The sequence below is a fragment of the Lissotriton vulgaris genome, unplaced genomic scaffold (genome assembly GCF_964263255.1).
Source record: "Lissotriton vulgaris unplaced genomic scaffold, aLisVul1.2 SCAFFOLD_1284, whole genome shotgun sequence".
NCBI classification, from domain to species: Eukaryota; Metazoa; Chordata; class Amphibia; order Caudata; family Salamandridae; genus Lissotriton; species Lissotriton vulgaris.
This window is the reverse complement of record NW_028253053.1, coordinates 256714-277308: the sequence shown is the minus strand read 5'-3', so window position 1 is coordinate 277308 and position 20595 is coordinate 256714. Positions and strand designations below refer to the sequence as shown.

The window sequence follows — 20595 nt, the reverse complement described above, 5'->3', positions numbered from 1 at the left end:
CAGCAATCACTTCAGGCAACTCTCCCTTCACCAGCTTCAACGTGTGTCTGCTCTTCCAGACCAGGTCTCACAGAGTGCTTCGAGAGTCAACGCTGCTATTCTCAGGATTCTCCGCCAGGCTCCACTCAGGTCTCAAGTAATTCTGGTTGCCACTGGACAGCAACGAGCCACCAGTGTCAGTAGGCACGGGGGTGTATGCAGCGCACCGCAATTCTCCAGGGGTAAATCAGCCGCTAAACAAGAACTCCTCAATACTGCCGGGGTGAATGCAATGCGCAATAAATAAGCCACAGTCTGCTTGCTTCAAAATGGCCGTCCTCTCCAGTCGCGCTTCCTCCGAGTTTGCGGGCCCCCCTCCGCACTCACCACACTCAGGGGTATCTCCACAAATCTCACGACCTCGCCGTGGGTCGCAACAGGGCGTCGTAGCAGGCCAGAATGGCCTCCGCAATCTCCTACAGGGAGAATGCTCCCCTGTGCACGGTGCTGGGCACAGCATCGTCTCCGGTATCACATGGCTGCCCAGATATCTCGGACTCACTTTGACTTGTAGGCTGCACGCCTTGCTGGCACCTCACTGTCCTGGGAGCGAGTCAGCCTGCAGCTGCTTCACCTCCGATGGGCCGCTGCATACTCGTCCTCTCGTCGGAAGCGCCCTGGAGACGCTGGATCGCAAACCGCCGCCCACCTTCTACTTTTGCTCAGGGATCACGGCCCAGAGCGAAGGCTCAGCAGGCAGAACCGGCAAGCATGGCTAAGAGTGCAGTGTGCTGCTGCAAATCAGCTCACAAGGCTCCGGTTATACTCCGGAACAGGCGGCAGCCCAATGCGGATTGAAGAGACCTCGCAAATGCAGGATAATTGAAGGGTTGAGTGATGGCAATACAGAGCTTTCAGCTCAAGCGGGCATCTTCGTCGCGAGCAAGCTCCGCCCCCCCCCCCCCCCCCCCCCCCCCAGACTTTGGTTTTTACATTTGAGCTAGCAAATGACCGTTGACACCATTCCTTCACACAAGCTCCACTGAGCTACTGCACCATCACTTACACGTGGATAGACGAAGCAGGCCTTATTTCAGTGAGCTGTCATATACTGACCGTCTCCAACTCAGCCGCATGCGATGTTGGTGCAGTCAGACTGCACACATGGCGCGTCTCCTGAGGTAAGAGACACTTGCGATTAACGAGCGTGCGTTGCTTATTTACATCTCAGCAGGATTTATCACTAAATTAATCCTTTTAACCCGCCGTGATTGATTGATAATGGCGGCATCTAATATCAAAGCAGATTCTGCACCACACAACCCGGCTGGTGGACCTCATGAGCCACAACAGATAAATCCTGAACTAAGGCATGCCTCACAACGTTGCCCACAGTTAGTATGTATTTTCCTTGATTTAAATCACATAGTTTTCCGGATGCCAATGTTATCCTTCTCCTTGGAGACCACACCTCATGGTGGAGGACTCCGGTTTCTGAATTAAGACGGAGGGTGAATTCTACTAGCTCACATTCAGTTGGAGCCACAAAATACCCTGACCTTTCAGCAGGGTTCATGATAATGCCACTTACAGCTATACCTTTGTACCTCAGCTACCTTTTCACCATTAAATGTATTCATTTGATTTTTGTCCCCCTTTCAATTCTAGTATTCGGATCTCTAATAAATAAACATTATATCACAGTCATCGATTCCTATTCTTTTGGGCCTTCCGGTAAGCATATCCCTTGCTACTGTATAACACACAATAGTACTGTGAATTATTGGAGCACACCTGATCTATTTCTCTTTAATTAATCCCATAGGCTGTCCACACCCCCTTCACAGTCCTGAAGAAGACCCGCTTTTGACGCCTATTACTCTGCGCTATCTTCAAAGGTCGAAACGTCGAGGTTACTGTCATACTAGTCCATACGGTCTTCTTGCCCCTAACTAAAAATCATACTCGGGTCTTGTATTCATGTGCAAACTAATGGACAGAAAGAAATAAGTTCTTTAATCCACTACATTTGTCACTCATGTTTGTTATGTCTGTAAAGCACCATTGACCTCGCGTATCACCACATGTCACTTATACTTCACTACAGTCACTACTGTATCGTCATAATTCAATGTTTTTATGACCGCCACATTAATTTCCATTGTAAATAACAAAAGAGTAAACCACTCTCTCTTTCGACAAATTCCTCTGTTCTCGTGGTGTGTTCTCACTTTAAGGTTTTATTCCCTCTTTCAAAAATCACTTGTGGATAACAAATTGAAATTTCCTTTTGCATTGTATGCACAGATCAAAGCAATTGTATTTCCCAACAGAAACACTTGTTTTATATATTATAAATACCCAGGTTCTGAGGGACACAGGGTCACCCCATTACCGCTAATGGGTTACACTGTTAAACAACCCTGCAGTGGCATAGGCCGAAGCCAGGTTTCTAACCTCAATGTTTACTTGTTGTACTGTAATTCACTACTGGATAAAATATGATCCTGCTTGTTGCACTTAGGGTTAATTTGTAGGGATAGGAAAAGTGAGTCATTACAAAGTTGGGAACATAGGAGTTGGGGGGATTTTAATGCTAGGGTTCAGGGCAGTTTGAATTGTGGAGGGACCAGGGCTACCTTACACAACCAAGATCACAGTATCTGCAAGAGCCAGGAAGATCAGATAAAGCGATTATAGAGCATAAAGAAGAGTCCCACCATCCAGGCTCTTGAATTCAGTGCTGAATATCCCAAGCAAGTACCTCTGGATATTACCTGGACAGACCCAGTTGGTTACAGATATAGTCTTCATACAGGAGATTCGCCTCCCAAGATTAGCCAAGAGCCACTTCCCCTTGAAAGACTACCCTTTCCAATTTTTAGCATTGGTTAATAGGACAGTTACAGCAGTGCAGCCCCCCCCATACTTTTTAAATGTAATTTCCACGTAACAGTTATAGGACGAAGCAGAGAGATGCTGGCAGTGCAAGGTACACGGAGAACCCACTAATAGTAGCATCAGTTTATGCACCTAGTAAGGAAAATGGAGGGGTTTTAGTAGTCGCAGTACAAACCATTGTAGTGTGCACTGTTGGCTTTGTCATATGATCTAAATATGGTAATGAATGGTGAATTCGACTAGACACAAACAAATATGGGTCACTGCAGCAATTGTATCCGTAGGTAGTGCCTGGTTAGAAGGGTTTAGACGAGTAGATGGCTGTTGGCACAGACACCTGCTGACATCAGACTTTTTGCTCTATTCAGCATTCTACAGGAACTTTGCCCCCCAAAAAATAACCTACCTAATCTGTAACATGTTTTTACAGGCGGTCCAAGCATATCCCATAACCTTATCTGATCAAAATTCCATGAGCCTATTCTGGCATGTTCAGTACACTCTTGTCCTAGAGTAACTGTTTACTCCAGCACACATCTGCCAGGCGTATGATGTCTTAACAACGCCCTCTTGAAAGACCCAGATCACCATGACGATGGAATGAACTACACAGCAATGATCTGGGATGCCCTAAAGGCGGTGCACAGGGGCATTTCATATCTTAAGTGGCGTAGTTGAAGTGAACCTGCTTAAGACATAAACAAAATGGCCTTGTAGCTAAAAAAGCACACACATGTAAAGAGTCGTTGAGACTTTGGAGAAAAGTATAGGGATATATTAGCCTATAGGACTATATCAATACTTTGGAGGTAGATAGGGTAAACTACCTAATGGCTAAACTTAATAAACATGACTTTGAAGCGAGTAATACACTGTGGAAACTCTTGGAAAAGCTGCTCAAAGCGAACCTGGCTATAACGAGATCAGGGACACAGATGGCTCTGTCTTTAGTGGAGCGGTGGAGAAGGCACCTTGCATCCAGCGATACTTTGGAAATCTATACGCAAAGAGCCCTCAGACAGGGTGGCCTATCAAGCGTATCTGGCCAGGTTGTTGATTCGTAAGGAACCAGTTGGGAGGGATAAGTTACAAGATCAAATAACTAAAGATGAAAGTTTAAGTCTCATCAACCGTCGCCATTTAATTAAAATGCCAGAGCCAAACGGCTTAGCAGCCCCTCTTTACAAAGTGTTTGGTATGAGGATGAGGAGGGTACAAAGGAGACCATTGATGTGCCTAAGGGTGTATTAATGGACCTTCCTAAAGGAGGAGAGGTCAATCCTAAGGTAGGTAGGATTGATAAACCCACCTTGCTCTCAACCAAACAGGTGAGGAGTCTGTGACACATGCCTTTGATGAAGGGGTCTTCCACCCATGTCGGTCTGAAAAAGGTGAGAAAAGTTGAGGGGTGGGGAGGGCAGAGTATAGCATTTTTAGTAATGTGATTTTTTTGTTTTGTGACAGTTTTTTGGACTGTGGGTGAGGGATTGGCCTTTTCAGCAAAAACGAGGAAAAAAGGAAATAAAAGGTCTAAAAGTAATTGGTTGAACTCAAAGAGCGGTACAAAAGAGGGTGGTGATGGACGGAGCATCTGAACCAATCAAATACTCACACCCAGTCAACAGATCTGGGTTTAATCCATCACCGTTCTTTAGCCCACTCTGCCACCCCAGTTCAGACATGGCCATATGCAAATCAGTCTGACCCTGTGCCTCATGGGAACAGTCCAGCCCGAACTGCCAAGCCATGCCTTCCTTGGACCGGAAACAAGCTTCCGAGGACCAGTTTCTGGCAATTCAGCCGTCTTCAGCCTGGCTTGCTTGAATCCAGTGGCAAAGTGAGCAAGGGACTCACGTCTGAGCTTACCCTGCCAACTTATGGCGAACAAAGCGGTACAAAAGAGGGTGTTGATGGACGGAGCATCTGAACAAATCAAATACTCACACCCAGTCAACAGATCTGGGTTTAATCCATCACCGTTCTTTAGCCCACTCTGCCACCCCAGTTCAGACATGGCCATATGCAAATCAGTCTGACCCTGTGCCTCATTGGAACAGTCCAGCCCGAACTGCCAAGCCATGCCTTCCCTGGACCGGAAACAAGCTTCCGAGGACCGGTTACTGGGAAGCTTGCGGAGTGAGTGGCGGAGTGAGCTAAAGAAACTGTGATGGATTAAACCCAGATTAGTTGACTGGGGGTGAGTGTTTGTATTGTCAACGCTCCGTCCATCATCACCTTTGGTTTTTCTTTGTTCGCCCTAAGTTGGCAGGGTATGCTCAGACGTGAGTCCCTTGCTTACTTTTCCACTGGAGTCAAGCAAGCCCGGCTGAAGACTGCTGTAATGCCAGAAACCGGTCCTGGGAAGCTTGATTCCGGTCCAGGGAAGATATGGCTTGGCAGTTGGGGCGGGACTGTTCCCATGAGGCACAGGGTTAAGACTGATTTGCATATGGCCATGTCTGAATTGGGGTGGCGGAGTGAGCTAAAGAAACGGTGATGGTTTAAACCCAGATCAGTTGACTGGGGGTGAGTGTTTGTATTGTTAACGCTCCGTTGATCATCACCTTTGGTTTTTCTTTGAAGTCAAAGAGCATCTGAATTCAATCATTCTATACTAATATTGAGTAATAGTTTTCATGATGGCAGCCAGGATTTGCATATTATAAATTGGTCTGACACCCAATAAGAATATTGGACGGGCTAGTTAAAGAGGAGTTTCTGTTGCTTAAACTGCACATTTTATGCCTACAGGAGACGCATCTGTATTTAAAAGAAGCTCATACATTTTAAAAGATTGGCTATGAGGTTCTGGTTGATGCTGAGGTAGACTCTCCACAGCGAAAACAGCATGTTGCCCTTTTGATGAATGGCAGGAAATGGTACAACTCGCTATATGTATTGTTTTTGGTCCAAATTTGATGATCCTTCCTCTTCAATCTATTGCTAGGGGAGCTTCAATAGTAGTTGGACCTAATTATAATTTATGGGGATTTTAATTTTACCTTGCAGCCAGGAATCTAGACTTTCCCAAAGGATTCTCATGGAGAAAATCAAATGTATAAAACAAGTGGAGCTGTGAAAAAATGTGGTTTGGTCGATGCATGGCCATATTAGTGCCCTTGAAAAAATGTTTTTTTTTTTTTTTTCTGCACCACATCAATCTTTTCCCTACATCAATAAGTTATTTGGTAGACTATCTTCTGACTCCAAGTCTAGCTTTTCAGCTTAACCCATGGATGATATCGGACCATAATGCTTTGTCACTATATTTTATTGGAAGATTATTTCAACCCTGTCAGACTCCGCCTCGCTGAACTTTTGTTAAAAAGTTTCTTCTTGATAATCGCTATCTGATAGACTACTACCTGCAGATCACTTACCTTTGAATTTCCCCAGGTGTCGGACTGGATCTGGAAAATTTTCCATGAGCAGTACCTCAGCACGCCCGTAGGTGGCATCGATCAGCTCCGCGTCAGTCAGCTCCGCATCAGTCATCAGCGCCGTCCACACCAGAAATTATGTCACAGTACCTACATATTGATTATAACAGGTTTCCTCTAGAACCATTTGTTCATACTTTTCTTTCCGAAGTAGGATCTTAATCTTTCCTACTTCGGAAAGAAAAGTATGAACAAATGGTACTAGAGGCAATTTGTTATAATCAATATATATGTGTTTCCAGCCTCTAGGGTCCCTAAATGAATCAATCCCTAGATTTATGCACACAGTACCTATATAGGCGCCACTAGGACGCGCTGCCATCAGTTCATCTCTTTCCATGCCAGGCAACGCTGATCCAGAGAAGAATTACTACTCTGTCGTTTTCTGATAGGCTTTTTTCAATGTTCTGTCTGCCGTTTTTTAGGTTTACCTCCTGGTGTGTCTTCGTGAGTACAGAGCGGGACCCTGAAGAGGAAAGCTGAAGTTTAAAGATGTAAAAAAGGCAGTGTGTGAGGGGGAGGAGATGTTGTGTAAGTCTGAACCCTGAACTTGTCTGCGTGTTGTAAAAAAAAAAATATATATATATATATATATATTAAAAAACAGATGTAAATTAATTGAAATTCCTGGCCTTGGGCCATCCTCCTCCCCTTACTCAGCTGGCAGTATCCTTTCTTCTTACAATAATTTATCTATCATCACCCACTTTGCCTTCAGTAGCCTCTACCACAGTGAGTGTGTTATAGATACCCACTGCAGAGGTTTGTCATCTGCCACAATCTGTAGTACTCCATGGGAGTCAGGTGAAGTCGTGGACTATGACTTTAATTACCATTCCACTGCTTGTGTTTAGTCAATTCCACAATATTCCACATAATCCGCCAATCCCCAATGATCTCCATGTCTCTTTTCTGAGACAAACTAGGCACTGACTGATCGTACACTAGGGTAGCCACCTTGCTTGGAGGCACATTTGGGGCAAAGGCTGTTAAAATTCAGGACAAAAGGTCAGTTTTGCAGACACATATGGGTGGGCCAAGTAATAAAATAAAATGAAGTAAACAGACAGCCAACACAAACATATGTAAGAAAACCTAAATAAAGATTAAAAATAAACCTATCTAACTAAGCAAATCTGACCGCCAACATGAAGGACAATTATCACACAATTTTGCTCCCTTAACACGAATGTTAGCACCTGTAGCTCATATGCATCAGAACTACTTCTATTAGACCGAGAGAGAGTGAATGAAATGGAAAGTGGTTAGTGAAAATTGGAGAGAAATAGTGCATTTGTGAGGATTTGTGTGGATTTCACTGTGATAGGTTCTAATGCAACTAGTGAAGTTTCAGCCTATCTCCCCACCTTGCTATTTGCTCTACCCCTGCCTCCACCAACATAGAAATGATTCCATCTCAGGTGGTAGTTTTAAGATCTTGTACTAGAAGAAATGACAGCTTCATCTGGATGTCCCACAGTTAACGGGACACACTGGGCTTCCACTCCTGGACTCTCTACTCCTGCAGGCCATGCAGACTCCTACCTTCTCTCAGCAGGCGGCTGGCTTCTAGGCTTACACATAATTGCGGACCTTTAAAAAAGGTATTTTCAGGATACACTCTCAATGATGCAGATAAAAAGATCTGGTCACACTACCAATCTCAAAACACAGTATTCTTCAATTACTGGAATAGTAAATGTCTGTTCAATATGAGGTACATGCTTGGTGCACCACTACAGGATGGATCCAGGACCTCACAAGGTCAGGGACATGCCTCACTCACACTTTTACATTAGCGTGATGATGGAGCCAAAATAAAAGGGGGACTACCAGATGTACATGCAATGAGGCATGTACGGCAGTGGATCATGCCTCTATACAATGAAGTGGGTAGTCCTGTCGCAGCACTATCAGGCTATCCATCAAAGTATTCATCCAGATCCAAACTTCCACCAAGAACCACCCATCCACATATCCGCCCATCCAGTCATCCGTCCGTTCAGTCCTAGGGAAATGTTGTAACTCATTAAGCCTCCTTCATGACCTCATATGAGAGCACCATCAAATATGTGAGTTTAGGACATGATGTACAAAAACCTTGCATATATTTCATTTTAAAGATTATTTTGTTGCTCAATGTATATTTAGAATGTAGACCACTACTAGCATGCACTTGACAACTGAATTGTTTAGTTCACTACGGCATTGTTGTCACGGCAAAGGCATGAATGGTTCTAAGTACTCGAACATTAAAAACTATCACTTTTAATGAATGCCTCTTATTGAAATGATCTGATCTGATGTACTAAGGTTAAATGCTTGGACGTGTTAAGAAAATACACTTTTTTGAATTTTGGACACACTATATATTGTACCATTTACATCTTGGCTTGTGCATGGGCTCCAATCCGGCTCAGCTCTTCTTGTTAACTTGTTAGCTCTCCCACCTCTAGCCAGTTTGGGCTTTAATTTAGTCACAATGCTTGAATCCGGTTCGACGATGTGACATCTCTCGCACACCAGGAGTTGAAGACTCGAAAAAAGACTTCTGCAAAAGTCGCAAAAAGTTTTGTCAAAAAATGACTAAGGGGCAAGCTCTCTCCATATCTGCGCTAGGCTGGCATGGAAAAAGAAAGAACTGAAGTCAGCGCGCAGGAGTGGCGCCTAAGTATGCACTGCGATTCAATCCGGGCGACCACAACCCCGGCAACGGACGTGGATTCGACCGACGCCACCTGCCGGCGCGCAGGGGTATTGCTGAAGTAAAATTCTTCGGATTCAGTCGGACTCCTGGGGGTAATTCTAAAGGTAAGGAATCTATAACTACATATGTCTCTTACGGATACATCATTACCGAAGGTAAGTAACTTGTTTCTGAGCTCTCCCTCCTCTAGCCAGTTTAGGCTTTGATTTGTGGGGTCATTTGAGGCATCATGCTGACAGACTTGTTCTTTTTGACTGGTACTGTAAGGGTGTTACCAACTGAGTTCTGTAGTGCATGCGTGCTGTTAATGAACTGCAAAATAAAAGGTTTGCACTAGATACAGTTTGATTGTATGATACTTAAAAATATATATATTTTGAAGAAAATAGTTATTCTAAAACTTTAAATCTTTTTGCATATTGTATGAAACCTATCTTATACTTTGTTTAATTGTAATACAGTGTTAATATGAAGACTTGCATATTCACAGTGCTTTCTCTTGTATGCCCGGATCTTGTAGCACTATGAATACACTTTGCTATTCCTAGGACCACTGAAATTATGCTATTTTGCGGCTGTGGCATTTTCTGCCTAATTAGGAGTTTGCCACTTTTGCCACATACACCATCATCTACAGCATAACCTACAGATTTTAACAAAAAAGTTTCTTACACAAACAGAGTAAAAGTTACTAAAAATGTAGCAATGTGTGCTGCGCAGTGGAAGGCCCCTCACAAAAATAGACTTGCCAGTCATCTTTCTGTTGCTTATTGCTGTATTTGGGTGTCAACTGGTTCTAATGAAATAAAAACTTTGTGCAGATAATGTTTACATGTGTAACAAGCATTGGAAATGCAATAGGTCTCGCACCATTAGAGTTAGTGCTTTTAGAATTGTTTATGGGGTTTTTTTGTAAATGTTTAGCATTTTTGTTTCCTGTAGCCAATGCTAAAGTATTACAAATAAAAAAAGCCAGAAACATTTCTAAAAGCTCTAACTGAAATGGTCTGAGAACTATTGCACTGTGTGAGGGTGAGTGTGAGTGTGAGTGAGTGTGAGTGTGAGTGAGGGTGAGTGTGAGTGAGTGAGTGTGAGTGTGAGTGAGGGTGAGGGGTTGAGGGTGAGTGAGGGTGAGTGAGGGTGAGGGGTTGAGGGTGAGGTGTTGAGGGTGAGTGAGGGTGAGGGTGAGTGAGGGGTTTTGGGTGAGTGAGGGTGAGGGGGAGTAGTTGAGGCTGAGTGAGGGGTTGAGGGTGAGGGGTTGAGGGTGAGTGAGTGAGGGTGAGGGGTTGAGGGTGAGTGAGGGTGAGGGTGAGTGAGGGTGAGGGGTTGAGGGTGAGTGAGGATGAGTGAGGGTGAGTGAGGGGTTGAGGGTGAGGGGTTGAGGGTGAGTGAGGGGTTGAGGGTGAGTGAGGGTGAGGGTGAGGGGTTGAGGGGGAGGGGTTGAGGGGGAGGGGTCGAGGGGGAGGGGTTGAGGGTGAGTGAGGGTGAGTGAGTGAGAGTGAGGGGTTGAGGGTGAGTGGGTGAGGGGTTGAGGGTGGGTGAGTGAGGGTGAGGGTTTGAGGGTGAGGGGTTGAGGGTGAGTGAGTGAGGGTGAGGGGTTGAGGGTGAGGGGTTGAGGGTGAGTGAGGTTGAGGGTGGTTGAGTGAGGGTGAGTGAGGGGTTGAGGGTGAGTGAGGGTGAGTGTGAGTGAGGGTGAGGGGTTGAGGGTGAGTGAGGGTGAGTGAGGGTGAGTGAGGGTGAGGGGTTGAGGGTGAGGGGTTGAGGGTGAGGTGTTGAGGGTGAGTGAGGGTGAGGGTGAGTGAGGTGGTGAGGGTGAGGGTGAGTGAGGGGTTTTGGGTGAGTGAGGGTGAGGGGGAGTAGTTGAGGCTGAGTGAGGGGTTGAGGGTGAGGGGTTGAGGGTGAGTGAGTGAGGGTGAGGGGTTGAGGGTGAGTGAGGGTGAGGGTGAGTGAGGGTGAGGGGTTGAGGGTGAGTGAGGATGAGTGAGGGTGAGTGAGGGGTTGAGGGTGAGTGAGGGGTTGAGGGTGAGTGAGGGTGAGTGAGGGTGGGGTTGAGGGGGAGGGGTCGAGGGGGAGGGGTTGAGGGTGAGTGAGGGTGAGTGAGTGAGTGAGAGTGAGGGGTTGAGGGTGAGTGGGTGAGGGTGGGTGAGTGAGGGTGAGGGTTTGAGGGTGAGGGGTTGAGGGTGAGTGAGTGAGGGTGAGGGGTTGAGGGTGAGGGGTTGAGGGTGAGTGAGGTTGAGGGTGGTTGAGTGAGGATGAGTGAGGGGTTGAGGGTGAGGGGTTGAGAGTGAGGGTGAGGGGTTGAGGGTGGGTGAGGGTGAGTGAGGGTGAGGGGTTGAGGGTGAGTGAGGATGAGTGAGAGTGAGGGTGAGTGAGGGGTTGAGGGTGAGGGGTTGAGGGTGAGTGAGGGGTTGAGGGTGAGTGATGGTCAGGCTGAGGGTGGGTGAGGGGTTGAGGGTGAGGGGTTGAGGGTGAGTGAGGGGTTGAGGGTGAGTGAGGGGTTGAGGGGGAGGGGTCGAGGGGGAGGGGTTGAGGGTGAGTGAGGGTGAGTCAGTGAGGGTGAGGGGTTGAGGGTGAGTGAGTGAGGGTGAGGGGTTGAGGGTGGGTGAGTGAGGGTGAGGGTTTTCTCACGCGCACTGAAGTGCCGAAGGGTATTATAGGCTCCTTTTTGCCAGTCCAAGACCGAGGGGTGAAAATTGTTCCGGGACTATTAGTGTGAAGGAAGGGAGAGCTGGCAAACGGCGAGTTTCAGGAGCTGTCACAGAGGAGTGCGAGCAGCGTGAATGAGGCAGACAGGCAGGCAGCATTGAGGGCCGGTGACCCAAAACAGGCCCAGGGCAGCGCATGCGCACTGCATGCCATTCACCGGACTACAGAACCGCGCGCCAGTAATGAAAGCACGAGCGTGCCGTCAGTCAGCAGCAGCAGCCTGCATAACACGGCCTCGGCGTAAGGCAGCCTTCACACAGCATACGGTTCACTAAACTGCCGAACTGCATGATAGTTATGCATGCACAGTGCCTGCCAGTCAGCATTCCGCGGAAGAGCCACAGAGTAATGCTGCCTACACACAGCATACTGTTCACTAAACTGCAGAAATGCACGAGTAACTTCTGCAAACTGCCTGCCAGTCACCAGCCTGCAGAACAGCCTCTGGGTAATGCCTCCACAGCATGCTGTTCACTAAACTGCGGGACTGCATGAGAGAAAAGCATACACAATGTATGCCAACCAACCACCAGCCTCCAGAACAGCATTGGGGTAATGCCTACACACAGCACACTCTTCTCTTAAGTGCAGTACTGCATGAGACCAACACCCGCACACTGCGCGGCAGTTACCACAATGCAAAAAATGTGTGAGAGTAATGAAAGCCCATTGCATGAAAGTCATCGCACTACAGAACAGCCTCAAGGTAACGCCGACACACCGTATGCCAGGCACCGGACTGCAGGACCTCAATGCAGTAATGAAAGCACACCGCATGAAAGTCACCACACTACAGAATAGCGTCACGGTCATGTCTGCACACTGCATGGCAGTCACTAGGTTGCAGAACTTTTTCACAGTAATGAAAGCACAGGACATTCCAGTCACCAGACTGTAGTACAGTGTCAGAGTAAAGCCTACACACTGCGTTGCAATGGGAGAAATGCGTCTCGGCCGGAGCAGGGAGAGCGGGCTTTAGCACGGCGTCAGTGTTGGCATTGATGGGGGGTAGGGGGGAAGTGGGGATTTAAAAAAAAATAAACAAACAAGACGGAGGGAAGAGAGGGGAGGGGGGAGGAGAAATGCGACACGGCGGGAAGGGGAGGGGGCGGAGCGGGTAAAATAAACAACCAAACAAGACGGAGGGAAGAGAGGGGAGGGGGAGGAGAAATGCGACACGGCGGGAAGGGGAGGGACAACCAAACAAGACGGAGGGAAGAGAGGGGAGGGGGGAGGAGAAATGCGACACGGCGGGAAGGGGAGGGGGCGGAGCGGGTAAAACAAGACGGACGTGCACGCGCTTTTAAGCTCAATGCGCATGCGCATTGAGCTTAAAAGTCACGGGCACTGCAAGGAATCGCCACGATTCCTTGCAGTGTGGATAAAGAGTGGATAAGCCCCCATAGTCTCGCTTGCTCGATGCGCATGCGCATCGACAGGCGAGACCTAAAAATGGCAATTATGAACAAACTATGTAAAATGTGCATCATTATGCTGCATAATTTGCTTTTTCTTGCTGCATAATTTAGTAAACTATGCCACGTAATTTGGACCTCCCCTACCACATACTTCCAGTGGCTCTGACTATTCCTGACTGCACCAACTAGGATTCAATTTTGTGTTTCATACACACAAATGGAACCAACTGATCTTTCATAACCTATAAAGACTGCATTTTCATTCAGGGTGTGTGCATTAAATTCAATCTGCGGTTACCTTTAAGTGAATGTTGAACAAAATAGTTACACAATATTTTTTCTTTTTACCCTGTCACTGACTCCGTACCCATTGCGCTCCGGATCGTATTTGCCGTACTTTAAAAAAAATGTAATTTATCCATCTCAAAGAAGAGATTCTGCTCAAGGGCCCTGGAACAGAAAAGCAGGAACCGCACTGCAGAACTCTTGCAGGGGAACAGGTGCAGATGGCCAGGTTGCCCTGACTCATCGGAGTGCTTGGCTGCTTTTTACAGCTCTGCTAAATACCACGCATCATGAGTTAGACTAACTCATTTTACCGTGGTGGTCTGCATCATCGCACTAAATGCATTGTACTGTGATGGAGAAGATGGGAGTGACCACAACCGTCAAAGGTGCTGCATTAATAGCAGCGTGGCAAGTGCTGCGAGACTCATGCCGGCCTCAGTTAGATCTCTGAGTGTCAATAGAATTAATAAATTGACATTCATTTATTTGTGCCGCCTGCAACTACTCTCGCCTCGGGCATAGTGCCCTGGACTGGGCCCTGCTGACTGTATTGATTTGGATTAGCAAACAGCTGAGACCTTGCTGGGACTGCTTCAGAGGCGGTACCATGATGTCATGTGATCTGTAGTTACAACCTGCTATCCATATCCAGCAGTGGCCACTCTTTAAGTGGATCCAGGGCCATATTGTAAAACAAGCAGGCTCCAGCATGAGTTGTTTTGTGACCTCAGGGGGTGACGTGGGTTATAATCATTAACTTCTAGTCTCAATGCGTTTCCCTACATGATTTTTTGATTTATTTTGCATGAAGGGTTTGAGAAGAAATCGCCAATGTCCTTTGGTAATATGACTCACATGCGTGCACCAGCAGGGTGCCAGTGCACATTTAAAACTGAGCCCTGTGCTAACCACAATAAGGGAAGACTCACTAGGATCCCAGACTCTGTGACCCAGCGCCTAGCAGCAAGAAGCACTGACTACTGAGACAACAGGATGACACTCTCTCTCTGTGTAAGCACTTTAAGCAGAAGAGAAGCAGCTGCACCGTACAGAGCACTCCTCGGTTTCCTGTCCTAAGGCTAGTTCAACTCCTGGCAGGGCTCTCAGCCTGCAGTAGATTCAGACCTGTCCTGTGGAACCTGGCCTGCCTCGCTCAGCCTACTTTGGTTACAGATGGACCTGCCTATATCCCTCACTTCTGTTGAATCAAACAATAACACAGTGGGTGCAGTCAGGTCAGCCCAATGTTATTTAAATGTTTAATATCATGAAACTGGAAGAAAATACAAAACTATGATCTTTCCTCTCACCTAAAGTACAATACTCTATTAAAATGTTATGCAATGCCTACTCTGTATTAAAGCCAGTTACACTAAATGTTGCATATTGTTAAAGTAGAACCTTTCCTTAAAAGGAATATTCAAGCATGATGTACATGTAATGAAGTAGCTCTGCGAAGGTGACCCAAGGTTGTTTTTGAACAGCGTTGACCATTACTGCACCCTCTACTTGTCCACCTTGGCCCTGCTGCCACTGCTCCTAGAGTTTAATATCCCATATTTTTACATAAGTTTAGCTCCGCTTAACCCTCAATATACACTTGGGGGAACTCCAGGAAAAAGCTGCAAAATGGCCTTGTTTCTTCTAGCCAAATACACTTCATACCCTTAGCAGTTCCTAGAACGCTATTATACACAGAATCTTTGTACGTATGATGGTGTCCAACATAAGCCATTCAAAAGTCGTACATAAGCACACTGAACGTATGAAAATGCTACATCTGAGGGGGGTGAACAATTGTCAGATATGTCTCTAATCTCGATAAACCAGTCATGCAGGCAACACTTAATATATTGACATAGGCTATGGTATCGCTTGCTCAGGGACTACAACTCCTTAATTTGCGGACAAAAAGCATCCGTAAGGCAATACAACGGACTTCAATCTGAAATTACGGACATTCCATGAAAGTAAAGGACGGTTGGTCACACTAGTGAAGCGTGGAAATCTCATAAAAATGTTATAAACAGCTCCACCTTGAAACCTACTAAAAGAATCTCCAATTTCCACGCCAATTTCTTCTTCAGGTCGATGAATCTTTTCCACAGTTAGAATGGAGCACAATCCAAGTACATTTCTAAATAAATCATCAACTTAGTTATTTAACGTTCAGTAAATGATGAGAGGTTTTGTAGAGCTTAAAAAGTTTTATTTTCTCATTACGAGATTTTGTCTTTTTATTTAGGCTAGTCAAATAAGTGTGCATACAGAAATATCAAGAAAATGTTGGTTAGAATTAGCATACAAAAGGTTAGAATTAGCATACAAAATAACCGTGTGTTCTGAAGGACCTAACGTATCCTAGCCAGAACCCATAGAGTTTCACTGAAAAAGAGCAGGAGAACATTTGGGGCAACAGGATAATGGCTATGAGAGGTCGAACTCCCCTTAATAAGTAGTTCTGGAAAAGCAGCCAAGTTCCCTAACGGCTACAGTAGCAACCGTTAACACAAGTGAAAGGAAATAATCACAGCAGTAGCTATGATCGGCTTTGAGTAAATATCCAAAAAGGCATCAGAATAACAGAAAATCATCATGAGTAGCAGCTCACAGCAATTTCAGACAAGCGTACAGTCAAGTGCTACGGGGCATGGCAGGGGGGAGATGTGCTTAGAATGCATCGCCTTTCTAACTATGTACAAAGCCTCAAAACATGTTGCATACTCTGAATGTTGGATCATCTCTAGCCAATAGGAAGGGATCTTCCGATGGTCAGTTTTCTTATCTCTTGTTTCCCACGGTAAATGTCAACATGTTTTTTTAATGTTGCTAAAGCGTATTGCAAAAGATGCATCTAGGAATGGTTCATGAGAACCTTTGCAGGCCTACTCTGTTAGCTGTTCAGTGTACCATTGTATAACAATGAGCTGCTCTATATAATGAAACATTAATATCGAGCATGTCCTGGTTAGATCATGAGATTCAAATCCATAGCAGTTAAATTGTTCATTATAAGAATGTGGCAGAGGTAACTATCTAAAATACGATGCACTCATATGGTGTGAGGAAGGAAAAACATTTTGGAGCAAATAACACATTTCACGAAGATGTTAGGTTCTATAGTTTAATTATTACGTTAAATCAGCAGTTACAAAAAGGCATTTCTTTTTATTAACCCCTTCACTGCGGCGGCTATTCCGCCGCAGTGCTAAGGTGGAGGCGGGGCCGCGCGGCGGTCCCGTGCTCGTGACGGAACCGCTCCGTCACGGTGCGCGGGTGAGCTGTGCTTGTGACGGAACGGTTCCGTCACTGCCCCGCCTGCGCTTCAGAACGTCATCGCAGGCGCGGAATTCGCGCCGCGCAGGCGCGGCGAGTGGGCCGTGACGAACCGTTCCGTCACCAGCACAGCACACCCGAGGCTCGTGATGGAACGGTTCCGTCGCGAGCATGGGAGTGGTTAAGGGGAAAGGAAAGAGTAACAGTGAATATTGTTGGCTAGTAGTGAAAGAACAACATATATGGGAGCCTTCTGCAGAAATGAGTAGCTTTTTGCACGTTTAATAACAGCACATTTTCTCTAACGTCTATATCGAGACGCACTTCCTACGTTAATGTTAAGACACATTTCTACATTGTCATGTGATTCTTACGTCAACATTTTCAACTTTCTCAGTAGCCACCACCCCTTCCATTGGATTGCTGCAAAGTCGGAGGAAGAAGGGGAAACAAATTAAGGGGACAGGCAAAGCAGTGATATATATCAGAAGAATGACTAAACATTTTCTTTTTTTACTTATCTGACATCAAATAACGAAGAATTGAGACGTTATCCCACTATTGTTGCTTCTAGTTTCCGATAAATTGCATACATGACAAAAGGGAGGGGATGGTATACTCTGCATGGAATAAATGTGTTTTCGAATGGAAACTCATTTTGAAATATATGTTTATTAAACCTGTATTTGTATCAAGAGGATTTCGGAGGGGCTAAGTCTGGGAGAAGATTCATGGCCCAGTAGCGTCTGCAAATGGCTTTGTTCACACCAGAAGATATTTCTTTTTAAAACGCCTGCTAAAAACAAGGTTTGATTGATTTAAGTATTGTATAATCTGAGGTCAGGACGTGGACCCTGAATCACCTCGAGCCAATTCCCTTATTGTGGCAAAGTCATGTGGGACTAAAATGTAATTTAAAATGCTTTTGACACATCCTGCACTAAATATGTTTTTTTCTGTAATGCAGATAAAAGTAGAAGGCAGTACTAAATGATTGATGTAAATGGGTGAGTCGAGATCTAGGTCTAAGATTAAATACATATAGTTTGATGTTCTCCAACACAACATTTTAGCCTGAGCCTAAAGTGCTGAAATTCTTCTTTTAGATTCTACTTTTGGACTTTTTATATTCCATGTACTGTATCTTGTATGTTTCTAACAAGCAATAAGAAACACCCTTCACTGTCGTGTATCGTAATATTTGTTTCATTTTTGCAGGTTGTAGTTGACACAGCACAGATTGAAAACAAGGAAGCATATGTTCCTCAAATTAGTTTAGAAGGTTCTCGAATTGTAGTCCAAGTCCCATCAACCTGGTAAATGCAATTTTTGCTTGAATTTGCACCATACCGTGATTTCTGTTCTTGTAATTGCATGATTTGATTAGAAACTGACATACTTGCACATGGTGCTGGTTCATCTTCTATATTCAGAATGCCTGAAGTGCCCCAATGAACGTCAGAGAGGATAGTCTGATTGAAATCCATGCAGCATGCACACAAATTAACGTTTCTAGAAAGAGGCTATGTCTGTATGCTTACATAAGTGTTAACAAGTGCTTGTTCTTAGTGTGGTATCCCAGAGTGCAGCTGCCTGGTTGCAAAGGACACATTGGAGACTTGAGAACGCTGACCTAGAAATGTATTACGCCCAGTGCTTACTATTTGCTTTCCTTTTGTAAACCAGGTTTGCATACTTTCTATATGGCTGGCTTCATTTCTTTTAGACCCCCAAGCTTGTGTTTGTTCCTTCCATGCAGCAGACCATGATTACCACCACTCTGACTGGCTCCTTGCGTTTTTTCACAATTGCTTGCCTTCTAGAAATGTATTTTTCTTTTTTGTGAGGCACTCAACAGTAGTGCATGTGTTTTCAGTTGTCTCCTTTATAAGATAGTTGAGGAAGCAGTAAACATGCTGCATTTCTCGAAAGAGTTTTCCTGCCTTCAATCTTTCTACTTTCCTGATTCTACTTATCTTTGTCGGCACTACCAGTTCATCAATCTCGCATGCCTTTGAGGAACAATGTTTTGTGTACAAGTTTATTTATTTTGCTCAGTGCTGTTTACTAATAGTGTAACTTAAACAATCCTCTCCCCTCAAGTTTACCATCGTGCTACAGGCACTGGAAGTAAGGAAGGGGGTGCAAAAGTCCCCCTCCTGAAATAACCATGCTGGAGTTCAGGAGTGAATGAGCATTAAACATGCCCTTACATTTTGTTTTTATCCTGCCACATGTACTGTACATTCAAAGACAGAGGTTAAATGTTAGGTTCTGTCTTCCCAGGGAGGTTGGTGTTTTCCTTTCTTTCTCGGACTGTAAAGTGAGTGGATTTATGTGATAGTCATGCTGGGTATTGGGGATGGGAAAGGCTGTAGCATGTCATTTTATCTAACACACACAATTTTAATGCCAGTTAATTAACTGTACAGATAATTCAGATTATATCAGAATTGGGAAAGCTCAAATGAAGCACATTTTACTGTAATTCTGAAGTGTAGAGGAAACAAATATTTTAATATGATCAAAACAAATCAGTAGATAAGTGATGCCAATTTTCACAAATTATCGGTTGAGCGCTGTATATATAGTTGTATCAGTGAAACATTGTTTGTACAAATGTAATAGTAATTTCAATTGAAATGTGTTGTATGTGATGACAGTGCACCACCACACTCCATTCTACAACGTTACTCAACTTCACTCTGAAACTCCACTCTGCTACTCCACACACTTTAATCCACACACTTTACTCCACTTTTATCCTACTCCACACACCACTTTATGCCACTCTACTGTATGCTACTCCACACCACTCCTCTACGCCACTCTACATTTTGCCAGTCTGGCACTCTACTCCACTCTGAACCACTGTACCCCATCCCCTCTACCCCTTACACTCTACTACCCTATTTGCCACCCTTCCCCACTCTGCAACTCACACTATGCCACTCCACTCTATGCCGCTCTCGTTGCCACTCCATGCCACTCTATGCCACTCCATGCAGGGGTGTGGAGTTTAATAACGGATCAACATGTCAATAGGACAGGTTGCTTTATAAATCTACTTGTCCGGTAAAAAAAACACGTGTCCCATTATTGCCATGCAGTGCAACGATAATTTAAGGCAGCAAGCTTATTATATAAGAACTATGATAATAGCCTTCCTGATTGTGCCATAATTCTTATTATGCTAAAATTAAAACCCTGCTATAGGAGGGTTTGAATTCTAGTAAGTCCCGCATTTTGCAACCTTTCCCCAGATCTACATACTGTGGTTGGAGGTAGCTTTAAGCAATAGTTCCAGGGTCTGAATGCGCTTTGGTGTCTGTGGAGATCTACTAACTAGCATGTTTTAGAGATTTTCACTAGCTCCTCTCTGATCTTTTCCTATACTGATAAAGGTTGGAAATGTACTCCTGACAAGGGCCAAAATAGAACTTGTTCCACAATTGGGAAACAATAGTGATTGAAGGGAAAGTGTACCTGTATACTTATTTTCGCATGAGCAGAACTCCATTTGCATATTTGCTCATGCTAAAATGCAGTTCACAAATATTTTCTAGGAGTAGGATTTCCTGGCCTACTTCTGTAAATGTTTGTGAATTCCTGAAGCTGTAAATCTGCACTAATGCAAAGGCATATATCATGGGTGCACTTTTGTGACTTTATTTAAGATTTGGGTTCCTAATAAGCGCTTGAGTTAACCAAGACCTTTTGTTTTTCTCTCGCTCTCTCTCCTCTGCTATTCCATAAGGAGCATATTTTAGAGGTTTTGTTCATTGTCGGGTACTATTAAGGCAATATGTGCTTTATGACAACAAAAAAATTACTGCTTTTTACCAATACTTGTTAAAATGGTGAAGGTCTGGCAGCTCCC

At 44.9% G+C, this 20595-nt stretch overlaps 1 protein-coding gene across 1 annotated transcript in view; it reads left to right on the top strand.

Annotated features, from left to right (window-relative positions):
* GARRE1 (granule associated Rac and RHOG effector 1) overlaps positions 1-20595 on the top strand; it is a 553275-nt gene that overhangs the window by 335610 nt on the left and 197070 nt on the right. The window contains exon 7 of the mRNA XM_086951262.1: positions 17934-18031. Within this exon, the coding sequence (XP_086807388.1) occupies positions 17934-18031 (98 nt within the window). The remainder of the gene's footprint in view (positions 1-17933; positions 18032-20595) is intronic.